This window comes from Alosa pseudoharengus, unplaced genomic scaffold (assembly GCF_046254945.1).
Source record: "Alosa pseudoharengus isolate Yale_2024_CS ecotype anadromous, Long Island Sound unplaced genomic scaffold, YU_APseudo_1.1 YU_APseudo_1.1_scf_7, whole genome shotgun sequence".
Classification (NCBI taxonomy): domain Eukaryota; kingdom Metazoa; phylum Chordata; class Actinopteri; order Clupeiformes; family Clupeidae; genus Alosa; species Alosa pseudoharengus.
In genome coordinates this window covers 20161176-20177955 of record NW_027468859.1, presented here as the reverse complement: position 1 = coordinate 20177955, position 16780 = coordinate 20161176, and the positions used below count along the sequence as shown (strand labels likewise).

At 42.7% G+C, this 16780-nt stretch overlaps 1 protein-coding gene across 1 annotated transcript in view; it reads left to right on the top strand.

Moving 5' to 3' along the window:
• slc35f1 (solute carrier family 35 member F1) overlaps positions 1–16780 on the top strand; it is a 103617-nt gene that overhangs the window by 42187 nt on the left and 44650 nt on the right. The window contains exon 2 of the mRNA XM_076272943.1: positions 2557–2732. Within this exon, the coding sequence (XP_076129058.1) occupies positions 2557–2732 (176 nt within the window). The remainder of the gene's footprint in view (positions 1–2556; positions 2733–16780) is intronic.

Here is a 16780-nt window from a genome sequence, read left to right as displayed (position 1 = left end):
TACAGCACCCATATCACATTTGGTTCCACGGGTCTGACCCAGGTCATTTCCCGATACTACCCCATCTCTCTCCCCCACTCGCTTCCTGTCACTGTCTTCATTTTACTGTCCTATCAAATTAAAGGCATAAAAGCCCCCCCCCCTCCCTCTAAAAGAAACAATCTTCTGCATTCACTATTCTTTGGTGATCCAACTCCTGGATCAAATTTCTGCAGATTTCAATCAGACGGATGAGATGTGGAATGTAATCAGTGGGATGTGGTGGCAGAGGTCCAGTCTCTGGAGCACACCAATGGTGGAGATGTGTTATCTTATCGCAGGGGACAAAAGACCCAGCAGCCAATGTCCTCGGGCCTGATCACTTTAACAACAGCACGCATAGAGAAGTAGAGAGGGAGGGAAGGAGAGCATGAGAGCAACGGAGAGAAAGAAAACCGCAAACAGAGAGAGAGAGACTGAATATGAGTGAAAGAGAGAGAAAGGCAGATAAATAGAGAGAGGGGGGGTGAGAGAGTGAAAGGGAGATATAGAGAGTGTGTGTGTGTTTGTGTGTGTGTGTGTGTGTGTGTGTGTATGTGTGAGGGAATATCAACCCCACGCAGACAGCATCCTGCGGAAGCTGCATCTCCCAGCTGCCACCTGTTGATGAATGACAGGAAAGGCTTGAGTGCTTATCACTGCGCCGAGGCCCAGTGTATTTACACAGACAGAGTGTATTTATATAGACCCGGGCGGCCGCAAATCACACTGGACGTGCCTCAGCTGCCGCCGACAGAGACAGCATCTTAGTAGGGGGGCAGAGGGGATGTGTGTGTGTGGGGGGGGGGGGGGGGGGGGGGGCAGAGGCAGACAGTGGGAGTGGACTGGGATTTTGTGGCCTTGACTGTGACGAACGATGGAGACGTGCGGCACTGGAATCCCTGAGCTGACACCTGTCACTCAACTGGTGGGTGCCATGGTTACGGCTGAGAGAGAAGAGCCTCTGAGTTGTCTCAGGCTAAGAGGAGACAGACCTCTGTCAAAGTAATAGCACTGACTGACATGTTGGTTAGCCTCTGGAGGAAGTGGTTCAATCGGGAGGCTAGCTCAAGCCCCTACATATTCAGCCAGTCTCTCTGGAAAGGGTGGAGTAGGCATCAGGAACTAGGCATCCTGTTCACTATGAATTCAATTCATAGTGTAACTGAATACATTGATAATTGAAAGGTTATCCGAATAAATGTTATAATATAGTAACGTTATCCTATATCCTAAATATCCTTGTGAAGATGCTGACTACATCTTCCCTGTTTTAGAACACAGTTTTTAATTGAATGCACTTTTGCACATGTTCCTGTCTGTGTGTTAAGCTGACTAACTGTCTGCAGGTGAAAGTAATAATTGTTAATTAAGTTAATTGGGCCACACCCACAGGTGCTCTTTTAAAAAGGGCCAGTGTGTTGGTGTGGGAGAGTCAGTTATCGTGTGTGTTAAACATTTGGATAAATTAAAGAAAGATGTTTTCTACCAAAGAATATCCTGTTTTTATCTTTTTAAAAAACAAGATGGTGGACACATTTTTCACAATCCTAAAACAACCCCCACCTCAACACACACACACACACACACACACACACACACTCTTACATAAACATACACACTCCATGGTCAGTTCTGTAGATGATGCTTACAAGTTCACAACACTTTTTGTCTTCTTACTACTACTACTCTGTGAGAACGTAGCCCATGATGCACCATACCGTCTCAGGCATTTACTGTATTTCACCAGCCCGGCAGGCTTCTGATGGCCTCAGGGCAGGCACAGCATTAGCTGGTGATCATGGCTGGGCTGTATTAGCTGTGCTCTCTGCTGTGATTGTTTCGTACACGCCGCGTCAGAGGCAATTGTGGCGGCGCTGTGCTTCAGTCCGGCGCTTGTTGCGTCCAATACGCCTTGCTGGAGTGCCCTCCACAAATATAATATAACGTCGGCTGCTCAGAAACACTGTAATCACTGTGGTTCAGCGGGTGCAGCATGATGTTAGCAATAATAAACTTGTAGGCTGAATTCCCAGGAAATTTGATTGTCGCTGAAATGTCTGTCTTGACCGTGTTATAAATCTCCTTACCAGCACCAGTAGGGATTAAATGCCAGTAAATATAGACTTACTGTCGCATTACTGAGGCAACAATCACTACTGCTACTACTACTACTACGATAACTACATAGTGACAAGGCTGTATTCTAACAACTGTTTTGTTTTCTTCCTCTCTCTTTCTCTCTCCCTCCCCCCCTCTCTCTCTATCTATCTATCCTGCCTTTACTCACTCTGCCTCCCCCTGTCCTCTGTACCCTGTTTACACTTGCCTCTCTCTTGTCTTTCTCTCTGGCTCACCCATCCGCTCTCTTTCTCCCTCTCTCTCTCTGTCTCTGTCTCATCCATCACCTCATTCTCTCTGTCACCTTTCTGTCTCGTCCTCTCCATCTCCCCTCTGTCTCCCCTCCCTTTTCTCTTTTTTTCCCTCCCTTTGTATCTCTCTCTCTCCCTCCCTCGCTCTCTCTCTCTCCATCCCCAGGGAGCTGCTGTTGACTCTGGCCCTGGGCCAGGTGCTCTCTCTGCTCATCTGCGGGATCGGCCTGACCAGCAAGTACCTGGCTGACGACTACCGCGCCAACACCCCCGTGTTCCAGAGCTTTCTCAACTACATCCTCCTCTTCCTGGTCTACACCACCACTCTGGCCGTCAGACAAGGTACTGTGATGGTATCAGACCCCCAACCCCCCCCCACCACACACACACACACACACACAACACACACAAAGTTTGATTTCCCACCTGGGAACTGTGGGTCTCTCTCTGGGTACAAAAGGTTTAATCACTTCAGTGGTGTGCATTATAGTACCAAGTTAAAAGCAGCGTGGCATTATCTCCATAGCTAATCGTGCTATTTGCAGTCCCAGCAGGGGCTGATGACCTTTACCGGCCGAGCACTCAGCAGATTAGCGTGCCCATACCACTGGTGTGAGAATGCATGAATTGAGACACACCTCAGCAGGGCAGTCCTCCATTATAAGCCATTAATTCACCTCTGTCTGTGCACACACCGTAGGTCTATCCAGTGCATGTGTGAATAAAACTCTCTGTGAGCAGCAAATAAAGTAGCCGAGCCTATTTTTACACCTCTCAGCCAATCAGCAATGCTGATTCAGTAACATGAAAAGAAACTGGTTTATTTGGTCGGATTTTGAGCTGAAAAGTTAACAGCCTTTTCACCAGCATCAAGGAGTGCACCTTTTAACTCAATGAATCTTTTTCCTAACAAAATGCAAGGTTGTTATTTGCTACCAAATTTACAGTATGTAGACAAAAGTATTGGGACTTATGCCATTACACTCAAAGGATGACATCCCAATCCCAGTGACATCCCATTTGAAATCATTAGGTATTAATAATATTATGGAGATGGTCCCCCTTTGCAGATGTAACAGCTTTCAGTCTTTTGGGAAGGATTTTATAGTGTGTGCAATTTTTTGGAAAAGGAAAATATCCGCACACTGTCTTCATTGCTCTCAAAGGTGATTTAATTGTAAAACGTTTCGCCCACTCTGGTCTTTGTCAGTTACATTTGTTTTGATGTACCTGATGAAGACCAGAATTGTTAAAACGTTGTTCAATTATATCACTTTTGAGAGCAAAGAAGACAGTGTGCGGATATTCCTTTTTCCATTTGCATCTTTTATTATCTGGCACCTGTTTAAATATATATATATATATATATATATATATATATATATATATATATATATATATATATATATATATGCGTGTGTAACGGAGGCAGACTAGCTAGCGTGCTAGTTGCCCGTGTAAATCCTCACAGCCCTAACCTTAAGAACGCTTCTAACCCCTGAGTTGGAAGCCTGGGCTTTTAGCTCAGTGGTTAGAGCGTTAGTCTCCCATGCCGGTGTGTGTGTGTCAAGGTGGCGGGTTTGAGGCCCGTGGGCGGCGAATGAACCGACCTTGTGACATTGGTGCCGTGACCCGGATGGGAGTGAGGATTTCGGGAGGTGAGTGTAACCAAAGTCCTTTTAGGCAAGTCCCTCCACTCGGCGGCCATTTGACAACGCTTTTTGGGCACTCGTTGGGCATCCATTTCGGCAGAAATGCGCGTGCGCAAGGCTTCACGACACCAATCTTGCTCCAGCGGCGAGATCACAACACATGATTGGCACAATGCCTTCACAACACACCATATTATTGGCTTAATGTATTCACATCACACCACATGATTGGCTCAATGTATTCACATGTCGACGTTTTGCCGAGGAAGGGGTGGGATATGTGTAGACAATGGCCATATTGGCGTGACAAACTAGCCCCATGCATTTCTATGGAGTATTTTTTGAGTGCTGTGTCTCCACATTAGAAAGTCTCTGGTGTAACGGAGGCAGACTGAGCTAGCGTGCTAGTTGCCCGTGTAAATCCTCACAGCCCTAACCTTAAGAACGCTTCTAACCGCTGAGTTGGAAGCCTGGGCTTTTAGCTCAGTGGTTAGAGCGTTCGTCTCCCATGCCGGTGTGTGTGTAAAAAGTGTCAGGTTCGAGGCCCGTGAGCGGCGAACGAACCGACCTTGTGACACGTGCATTCCCACATTGTGCATTTTTTGCCCATTCATTCAGAAGAGTATTTTTGAGTTCAGGCATTGATGTTGGATGATGTTAGACTTGTTCTCTGTGGGCCAGTCAAGTTCTCGCCCAACCACGTCTTTATAGATCTTTGTGGACCTTGTGCACTGGGGTACAGCGGTCTTGGAATTGATAAGGGCTTCCCCAAACTCTTCCCAAAAAGTTGTAAGCATAGAATTGTCCGAAATGTCTGAGTACACTGAAGCATTAAGATGTCCTTTCACTAACCCAACCCCAACCCCTGAAAAAAACATAATTACATCAGTATCCCTCCACCAGCTAGATTGTCTAGAGTTTGCAAAGCAAGGTCCATATAGACAAGTTTATGTGATTTTGTTATGGAAGAACTCGACTGGCTCGCAGAAAACCGGATTCTCTACTACACCATCAAACAGCTTTGGGGTGAACTTCTCGCCCAACATCCGTGCCTGGCCTCATAAATGTCCCAGTACTTTTGTGTACGTATATAGTGTAGAAAAAAAAATATGTGGGATCGAGGATGCCATTTTTGTAACACGGCTGTCTGTGAGACCACAGCCTCAGGCCTTGTCATGAATCATTCATAGCCCCCTGGTTCCCTGTTCAGGGCATCATTTCTTTAGGAAGTTCCCTTAGACTACACCATTCCATACTCTTTATTAGGGAGACATTCTATCAATAACTTATGACGGCTGGAAAACATTGATGACAGTTGGAACTTAGTTGGATGATGTCATTGTTACATATGTTATCTGTGAGGCTTATCAAAATCTGAGAGATTGAGTAACACCTGCCCTCACTCTCTCCTACTGTGCACTCTTAAAACAAATGTGTTGAAAATAACACAATTTGTGTTGTTTTTAACACATCTCTATGTCCAGATAGAGACAACACAATTTGTGTTGTTTCTAACACATTGCTTTTGTTATACTGTGTACACTCTTACAACAAATCTGTTGAAAATAACACAACTTGTTGTTTTTTAACATATCATTATGTCCAGATAGGGACAGCACAGTTTTGTGTTGTTTCTAACACATTTGTTTTAAGAGTGTGAGAGTAGAAAAGGAGCAACATCACAGCTATCAGCTATTTCTGCTCTATATCAACTTTTAATTGACTCAATAGAAGACACTGACAGAATATAGTGCCCAGTCATTTCTTTTTTGTCTAGACGTGGCCATTGACAGAGAGGAAGTCTTCCTCCTTTTGGTGTGATTTGAGAGTCAGCGACTGTCTAGAAGCTATGCTTTCTGCCAAGGGTTGTGCCCTTCACTATAATACTTCAATTTGAGAGATTCTGTTGGGTCTGGCCAGGATAGAGGCTAAGTAGAAGTGGCTCGTATAAGAATCTCAAGGATTTTCTCTGTGAGAGGCAGAGTGGGAAACTAAAAGCATCAAAAACATTAGGCTCTTTATCTGTAAACTTTGAGGGTGACCTCTGGGTGAGTGTGTGTGGGGTTTATTTAGTCTCCTCACACACTCATGCCCTGTTGAACCACTTAACACTAGATGGTTATGGTTATGGCATTTGGCAGATGCATTTGTCCAAAGCGACATACAAATACAAAAGCAATATAATATTTAAAATTTAACAGGGAACAGATTAGAATGTTGGTCAAACTATAATAAGCAGAATAGCAATAATAAACAACAATGTCAATTCAATCAATAATATAAAAACAATAACATGGTAAGACTACATTAAGGAGAATATCAGTAATAAACAATAATGTCAAATTAATGAAATGAATAGATGAACCTTGCTTAAAGGTGCCATGTGTAATGTCCGCCAAAAAATTAATTCATACTCCACATTCCATAAAAGATGGGGGCAGTATACCTCCAGAAAGTGAGTTGGTCTACCCTAGAGTAACAACCGAGAAACGTGTATTGCAGTTTGGCTGGCGGTTATGTTGCCCGCATACCGCCTCCCATGGCCGAAACTGGTATTATCACACCTGTCGGGCTGTGGCTAGTAATTTAGCATGCTAATTCAGGTTGATATCTCTGCAGCACTATACCTGGTCATTTTTTAATGACATCATCTCCCCCTATTTCTTCTCATTCTTTTGATGTGTGTAGCTCATTTTTTGGATATTTTTACCTCAATTCGTACACATGGCATCTTTAAAGGCATCCTATGCAAGGTTAATATTAGGGGTGGGCGATATGGCCTAAAATTCATATTGCGGTATAATTTGGGACACATACGGTAAACGGTATATATTGCGGTATAATTTGGTGTGTGAATTCCAATATAGGTCTAGCAGGTTCTTGCATAAAATAGTCAAGATTGTTACTTATTTAAAAATGTATTGGCTATAAAAATGATCAAAGTTTTATTTAGCCTATTCACTGCAGTAGACATCACTGTATGAAACATTACAAAAACATGAAACATGACATATTACATAGAACTGTAAATCATCTGATCATCTAATATTTACAGATATCTAGGCTATAACATTTATTTTATATTTGGCCTGTTATAAAATCATGTATTGAACAATTTAACCACAGCTCAGCTTTAAGAAACTCAAATAGCCTAGATGCATGCTTAGCATTTTGTGATCATTAGGCTAAGGCTACTTTCACAAACTCAGTCAGCTGTCCTCTGATTTACCAATATCTAGGCGATATTTGTAACATTTATTTTGTATTTGGCCCGTTATGAAATCATGTGGAACAATTTAAACACATTGTAAAACTTAAAGCCCAAATTTGGAGACATCCATGCATGTCGAAATTTACTACAAATTCAAAACTGGATTACTCTGGAACGGCTAACTGTACAGGGGACTGCTTTACACCTTTGTGTTCGGTAAGGTCTGCTGTTTATTTTGATATTAGGTTTGTCGTGTGTTAAAAGAAGGGTTTGTGAAGTATCCGAGATGAATGGGTTTAGTCCGGCAGCCATGGGGTCAGACCTGGTTTTGTCGGTTAAAGTTTTTTTTTTTTGCAGAATCTTGTAGACCAGGGGTATCTCTTTAAGATTTAGGAGGGTGCCCAGTGATATCCCTTGGGCAATTTTGTATATTAACCCTTTCTTGTTCAATGTATTGAATACAAGGTAAGACACTACAGGTGAATAGGGTAAAAAAAATAACTAGCAGATATCACTATGAAACTTCCCCAGTTGATTACTTACATTAATATGGGAAAAAAATGTATTACAAGTTATCTGAAATGTAATGTTTGAATATACAAATTAGGCACAATCTAATTAAATATGTGCTGATTTGCATAAAGTTTAAAAAGAAAAAATCTGAACATTAGATGAAGCCGGGTTCAAAATTACTTTTTCATTGTGTTTACATATTAGATGAAAAGTCTTTTACACAGGAAAATTGTATTACAAGTTTTCTGTAATTTAATGTTTAAATATGAAAAAGCCCAATGTGCCAAAATCATGAAATAGGATATACCTCTAATTTCAAGATGAGTAGGCATACTCATATTAAATGCAAATCAACTCAATTAAAATGTACTAAAATACAATGTTCTGTGTGATAGTTTTTCAGACAGTACATTCAAATTTGGACAATTTAACCCTTTACTAAGTGAATTAATGAATTTCTATATTTCAGATAATGCCAGTCAGGGAGCCATGGGGTCAGACCTGTTTTTGTGGGTTATTTATTTATTCATTTTTGCTTAGACTTGTTGACTTGGGGTGGCTCTTTAATATTTAGGAGGGTGCCCAGTGTGATATCCCTTGGGCAATGTCCTACATTAACCATTAAAGCCATATGTGCCGAAATCATGAAGAAAAAAAAAATAGGAAAAGCAAATAATCAACTCAAATAGAATGTACTAAAATACAGTTTGCAGTGTGATAGTTATTCAGACAATACTTCATGCATTCAAATTGGAAAATGTAACCCTTTTCTATGTCAAATAATGAATTTATAATTTCAGATATTGCCTATAATAATTCTGAATATGTACACTTTTCCTAGTATTAGTTCTGATAATTGTCCAGTTCTGGCTCATCCTGGCTCTAAAACATGCAGAGAATATTGTGCAAGGCACCATTAACCTGGCAACTGCATCTGTTAGAGCTACAAAGACTTTCACTCTTGCAGCCACATCTGATCATCTCCAAAATGTAGTTTGGTGCAAGTTTGACATTTTCTGGCAGTTGAATTTCCAACTGAAGTATTCCCTCGCTTCAGGCTCCATATAGTTCAATAGCCTACTTAAAAATGAATATTCTCTTTTTGAATGACGAGTTTAGGCTCTGAGCATAGACTACTACTGCAATAAAGAATAAAAATAAATGTATATTTTATACATATTAGAACAGTAGAACAGACACCCTGTAGAAATCAGCTAAAAGAGGGCAGTTTAGGCTAACAGTAATCATTTACATAGCATACATGCAGTAAGTCCTTCCACTCAGCAGCCATATTGTAGCACTTTTTGGGCACTTATCGGGCATCTATTTCGGCGTGCGCAAGACTTCACAACACCAACCTTGCTCCAGCAGTGAGATCACAACACATGAAAGGGGTCGGATATGTGTAGACAACTGCCATATTGGCGTTACAAACTAACCCCATGCATATGGAGGATTTTTTGAGTGTTGTGCTGGTAAACCTCCATCCACACCTAAGAGACGTGCTATTGAGAGATGCTAGCACGTAGCACCCGTGGATTAGTTTCCTCTCCCACTCTGAGAATGAAATCGGCACTTCAGAAGCACCTACATACACCAAACTTTCCAGTCTTATACCTAACTATATTTAGAAGGCTTCTACAGAGGGGTTTGTTGATATGTTATTCCTAGCCTTTTTATATTACATTTTATTCCTAAAAACATAGCGAAAATGTATTTTTTTTAAAGGCTATTGGCAGTATTTTCTGATTTACGGAATAAATAAAAAGATATCTAAAATTCCCTGTGTAAAAGACTTTTCATCTAATATGTCAACACAATGAAAAAGTAATTTTGAACCTGGCATCATCCAATGTTCCGATTTAGTTTTTTTCAGTTTATGCAAATCAGCACATATTTAATTAGATTATGCTTAATTTGCATATTTAAACTTTATATTACAGATAACTTGTAATACATTTCTTTTCCATATGAATGTAAGTAATCAACTGGGAAAGTTTCATAGTGATATCTGCTAGTTAACTTTTTTACCCTATTCACCTGTGGTGCCTCGCCTTATATTCAACACATTGGACAAGAAAGGCTTAATATCGAGAATTGCCCAAGGGATATCACCGGGCACCCTCTCTAATCTTATTGAGTTACCCCTTGACAGCAAGAAACAGCAATAAAAAAAACTTTAACCGACAAAACCATGTTCACCTAAATTATGGCATTTGGCTGCCGGACTAGTTGGGAGATCATGGGACGCAAAACCTTCAGTAGAAAGTATGATTAAATTGAATTATATTATTTACTTTTCTCGCGAACCGTTCAACTAAGCAATTATCGGGTAACATCGTTTAAAAGCTGAGAAAAAGCTCTTTCATGTGATACTTGTGATGTCTGTGTGATGAATAGGCTACTTCGCGAGTAGTTCAACTGAGTTGAATGGAATTTGGACGCACTTTCTTTCTTGCGCTGTCACTTTCTCCACTGCGTAAAATACTCAATTAATTTGCGCTGTGAATGCTTAGATTATTTTGACAGGCCACACAGGCTAAATAAAAATCGCTATTAGTAGGACGCAAAGCAGAATATTGAAAGAAGGGGGCACCAAGGCCACCGTGGCCTGTAAACCTCTGATTTTCAAAGGGGCCTCACGGCCAACGCAAGAGGCAACGACGTGGCCGTCGTGAAATTCCTACCCTGTTTGGGGGTTTATGTCTGTATTTCTCCTAAGTTATAAGTCTAAAGTTAGCGTCTTTATCGTGACATGTTTCCCTTTTAGTTCTCCCTCGTGTGTGATCCTTTTTGTGTGGGGGGCTGCGTCCACCCCTGTATGTGTAGCGTGTGTGTGTACTTGACCTGCTCCGTGTGTATTGTGTTCTGGGTCTGTGTCCCTGCTCTCGTTCTCAGCTAATAAACCTTTTGATTGGACAACTGTCTGTGTCGCTATCAAATCGTTACAATACCTTCACCGCTCGCTGCCATTTTTCCACACCTGTGGCCTCCTCGTGGTTGCTGCCGGTCCCGGCAGGCCAAGCGTGTTGCAATTTGATGACATAATGAACTATCGCAATATGCCGGTATAACAAAAATCTCTATCGTTGGCCAAATTTTTATCGCATACCGCTTATACCGTTTATATCGCCCAGCCCTAGTTAATATGACAGCTTTGAAGTCATTTTGATAGTAAACTAACTAACTTGTAAAAGGGAGAATGGTGTGCTCTAAGATCTTTGTTCTAGAACATCCATTAAAGGTGCGATTTGTAGGAATGTTACCCAACGTTCTGTAGGCCAAAATCAAAACACTGGTGAACGTTCTCAAGACTACCAGACGCGAGCCTCTTCTGGGTTGCCAGATGTAGACTTAGCTAACGTTAGTTGACCTGCAGCTGCTTTAACATTTCTAACACATTTAGAAATTTAACTGCTTTAACACATTACGGCAACAGTGAAAACAAAAAATACCTCTCTAACCTGAAGTTAGCAGATGCAGATGAAGTTTAGCCTAGGCTAACGTAACCTGTTGTGGAGAAATATGGCCAGCTCTGCGTCAGACTTGATATTCTTTGTTTGACGAAGACGTCACCATCTCAGGAAGCTCCTCTGATGTCCACTTAATTTGTTTCTTGTTTTAATTTTGGAAATTTGCCTGCCTCTCGTAGGCGTTCATGACTACAACTGACAGCTGTTGACAGTTGGCCTTTGCTAATTTGGCAACCCAAATAGGAGGACGCGCTAGCCCATTATTAATACGCTATTCTAGAATTAATCGTTCAAAACATAAACGAAAATTCCAAGAGATTCCGCCCCGTAACTCATTTTTTTTCATGGGTTTTACGGGGTTTTACGGGTTAGAGTAATGTTGTTAAATAAGGCATTACTTCAATTCATCGTGTTTCCTTACTCTCTGACATATGGTGATCATTTTTGGAATGGTTACAGTTTATTTTCCATTATTTCCTACATACTGGACCTTTAATAGCAGTCTCTAACATGCCTGTGGCAGAGACGGTTAATAATGTATATTAAGGATCTTTGCCTGTGGTAATGGTGACTGAATCCCGGATTGCATTCTGATTCTTCACTGGGCTAGAATACACATAGGCTAGAAACTGCCTTTAAGCCCAAAGCTGAATGACGCTGAGACTTGGAACCTTTTTACTGTGCAGTCAATTACCTGTTTTATCAGTCCGTCCACCCCATTATAAGGCAATTAGAAGAAACATTGAAATGACACATGCTGACTGTACCATTACAGAGTTATTTTCTTGACCTTAGAGAACCCAAGTCTATAATTTCCTCATGGCAAAATGAATATAAAAACGCTGCAGGGCATAGAGAACCCAACTGACCTAAGGAATAATCTTCACCTAAACTTTGATTCTGCACATCTAGCTCTTTGCTCGTGGTGTTTTTTTTCCTGAAACTTCTGAGAGGTTCGACCATTAGGAAGCCAACAAGTTCTGCAAAGCATTGATGTTTATGTCTAACATAGTGGACGCCTGTGCAGAAAAATAAGCGGCACAACACACACACGAGTCACGACGTGTCGTATTTTTTACAGTTCATTATGCACATGTTGAGTGCCAGTTTTGCGGAACAATTTGAATCTAATTTCCTCACCGTTGCCTCACGCTTTCCCTGAGCCAGAAATAGAACAAACTAGTCAAGGCCTGGAATGCTAAATGTGGTTTATTAATAGAAATCTCCTTGGATCGTTTGGATTGCCTTGATTCATAACTAAGAGACACCTTCCGCACGTTTTGTCTGTGCTTCTGGTAAACATGAAATCGTCGAGCACTGGGTGTTTTTAAATGTGTGCTGAGAGGAGATTATACAAAGAAATATGACTCTCTCGTGGCTGTCGCATACAGTAGCTCCTTCTGAAGACCCTCAGCAGAGGCTAGTTAAATCGGTTTTGACAAGTAATAGATACCATATCACAGAACTCTATAACTTGAATTTCCCTTTGGAGATCAATAAAGTATCTATCTATCTATCTATCTATCTATCTATATATCTATCAATCATAACAAGAGCGTCCATCTTTGTTTCCTCAATGAGAAGTTAGGGATTTTCAGTGGATAGATCCTTAATCTCCATACCACGCACACAAAATTAAATAGGCCTAGAATGTAAAAAAAGTGCTTACTTCGACAACATTGGTACCAGTTCACCATTTTATCATTGCTTTGTCATAGCTTGTCATGCTTGAAAGAAACGCCTTTCACTCCCTGATGCTGGAGCCACTAGAGCAGAGTGAAAGTGTAAAGAGCCACGTTTCCTAATAAGGTCCAATGCCTTTCTGCTCTCCTACTCCTCACGCGTGAACTTGGGATGGCACCAGCAGGCTGCAGAAAAGCCCATTATTTCCAAGTCAAGCTATTCTTCTCAGCGAGAGAAAGACGCAGCTGTGGCACTCCGACCGCCGGCGTTCGCCAAATAGCTCCACTTGCGTGTCTGTAGTGTCTGGCGGCCGTCGCCGTTGTTATTGCGTCCACCATAAAGAGGGACACGTTGCGAGTGAATGACGTGGCTCTCGCTGTGTTTTTTCACTCCTGGGACTGGCAGTGGGTAGTGAGTAGCAGCTGCCCATCTGATGCCTTGCCTGGGTGACTCACTATTAACTGCTGAGTAACTCCACCACCACCCCCTCCCACCAACCCTTCCGTTGCCAAGCACAATGTGCTCCCAACTGTGAAAGAAGAAGAAATTGTGGTGTGCAAGTGTTCTCTTTTAGTGTTTACTCTCTCTCCCTCTCTCTCTCTCTCTCTTTCTCTTGATCCCTCTGTGAAGTGGATTGGGCAGTACTCAACTTCTGTTCAGCAGTAGAGACTCTTTCACCCTCGGACATGTGAACACGCTGTCGCTCTGGCCTTTTCTCCTCGTGTGCTTCCTGTCAGGCTGTCAGGCCTACAAAGACCCCCTCGCTCCGGCTAGGGCTGGGCGATATGGCCTAAAAAAGAAAATCCTAATTTTATCTAGTTTGGTAGCAGGCCTAATAATCTACCTACCTTTGGTAGTAACAGACAAGTTGGATGGGGGATCTAGTGCAGATATCAAGCCTCCTCTGGCATTACCAGTATCATTAGTCTATGCATTGTGCAGTAGGCCTAAACCTCTATGCTTATGGATGACCTCACTAATGAGCGCCATTACTTTTGACATCAGATCCTGCTTCTGGTTGCTGCCCATCATTGATTTCAATAATAAAAAAAAAACTCTGTTTTCGCCACGGCACACATTCCATTCACACCACGGTGGGCTGAGGAAAGGGGAAACTAGACAGAGCAACATGAGGGACAGAGAGAAAGAGAGAGAGAGAGAGCGAGAGAGAGACAAAGAATGAGAGAGCAACAAGTGAGAGACTAAACACAGCCAGTGGTGTCCATCTCCCAAGGTGTCTCTCTCAGGGCCTCATGTCTCATCCTGAGTGACGTTAGTCTTTTCCCGCTCTCTTTGCCTGAGGCACCACAGCAAGCAAATGAAAAAAATGAACTCTGCCTCTGCCTCGAAGAACAGTCAACATGCTGTCTTGCCGCTATAGCACGTAGAGTCAGTTATTAATAACAGCAGGCTAGTGTGGTTGGCACAAGCAGCGTTGCTTCACATTATTAAATCCAGTTCCGATTAGCGCAATTAACATTCTCATTGCAGTCGAGCGGCCGCAGTGATCAATGTAACACCAATGTGACGTCTGGCTCGTAGCTGTTGGCTGTTATTGATGGAGGTTGCATACTGATATCCCAGCTTGAGAGCCTTGCTAGCCTCGTTGAGACTCTAGTGAGCCTCGCTGCGGTTTCGAACGGGCGAATATGACTGAGACATCTCTCATCTGCTATCGTGAGAATATGAACTCATCTCTCTGACATCTTGTGTGACATGGTTTTGGAGGAGGCATCTCCCCCATCGGGTGTAGTTGCAGGAATGAGAGTGTAATTGCAGGAATGACGAACCTTTTTGCGAACATATGGCAGCTCCATGACTCTGCGATTGTTTGGGAAAGCGGCAGACAAATGGCGGCTGCTGCCAGCCATTTTTTGTCAGCATACGCGAGGGAGCCAGGTGGATGCAGTCCAAGAGAAATGAGCAAACGGTGATAACGCAGATAATCACAGCCGAGTTAAACACAGTTGCTGCGGGGAGATGTTCCCAGCCAGAAAGAGGGAGATCAAAAGCAATTGACATCATCCTTAACAATAGCGCATACCCAAACCCACCCCCAGCTGTAAGCAATGTGGAACTGGTTCAAAACTATTATACCAACAAGTACAGTGAGACAGATCACGCCCCATTACAAAGGGTACCCTGGCCTCTCAACCCCACAGGCTGCGATCCACAAACGCAGGCCTTCACATGCACTGAGGTAGAGAAAGTAATCGCTTCCCTGACGAATAATAAAGCAAGTGGCTCCGATGGAGTAACTTACGAGACGTTAAAAGCCACAAAGCAAATGTTATGCCCATTGCTCACGCAAATCTTTAACACATGCCTATTAAATGGCCGAGTTCCTGAGTCCTGGAAAAGGCGTGCTAATACATAGAATCCCCAAGAAAGACAACATCCCCGATGACCCATCGACATGGAGGGACATCTCATTGTTGCCAACAATTAATAAGGTCTTTATGAAATGCATACTTGCCCGCATTCTACCTTGGCTCACAGAAAACTAAATACTCTCCACCAGTCAAAAGGCCTACGTCAGTCGCCAGGGGATGAACGAACATGTCTTCTGCCTAAAGACCGGAATTGATGATTTTAAGCATGACTCAAGCAGGTTTTATGCTGTTTTCCTGGACTTTCGCGATGCTTTCGTTACTCTACAGCATAGCGTCATGCTGCATGCGCTAAAAGAGATACATCTTCCGCAGATCTACATGAACATAATTGAAGATGTATATAAAACATCATTCATCCAAGTCATCTGCAACAGTACTCTAACAGATCCGATCCCGCTAGAAAGTAGCTAGCCGAAGTAGTTGGAACAGTGCGCGTCTGAAGGAGTGCGATCACCACTTCCAGTCCAAGGTTACGCAGATGATGTGCAAATTGCGTCCAGAGATGAGTGCGTAATTCATAAGATGCTTAACCGCACAGAGACTCCTCAATAGCAGACATACCGCCTACATTTACATTGCTACAGCAACCAATATGTGTTTATTCACGCCGTGAAACGTACACATACCTCGGCCATAAATAGAAAGTAACTGGGAAGAGCAAATCAAAGAGCTCACCAGCGACTACTGCAACAGACTGGACCTCATCGACTCCTGCCCCTTACCCATCATTATGAAAATTCAGCATTTATTTGCAAATATCCATATTCAACAAAACATACTGACAGAACTAAACAATAAAACGGTGGGACTGGTAAGGATGTGGCTTGGGCTGAACACGCACTCAACCGGGGACATTATCTTTCAGCCCAGGAAGGATGGAGGTCTAGGCGTCCCTAACATCGAGTGGATATACACTGCCACTAGAACCAGCCACCTGCTTAACATGTTGAATAACAGTGATCCAGCGGTGAAACAGATGGCTCGGGCGTCTCTCATCCAACATCTACAGAGGTGGAAAGTCCCGCACGCTAAGGAGGATGATCCACAGTTCCTTGGCTTTAAGTTGAAGGACAATGGCAAACTGGATCAAAATCAAAGCGGCTGAATTCGGTGTGAGGTCGGACTGGCTTGACTTAAACGATCTTTGCCATCGGATTGGAATACACCTGAAGTGGGCCAGACCGGACAGCGGAACAGTTGAACTGGATAACATCATTACCGATCCGCTCATTTACACATGCGCAACCTACAAAGTAAGCAACACGCAGTGCGAGATGTCAACAACAGGTGCGCTCACATAGCTCACAACACTGGACAAGCCTCAGGCTACAGGGAAAACTAGCACTTCTACCATTTGCAAATCACTCCCTGTCCCACACCATATTTTCAAACCCCACTCTTGGCGAGGATATTCTCACGTTTACCATCAAATCGCGCTTTCAAGTCCTCCCAACAAGATCAAACC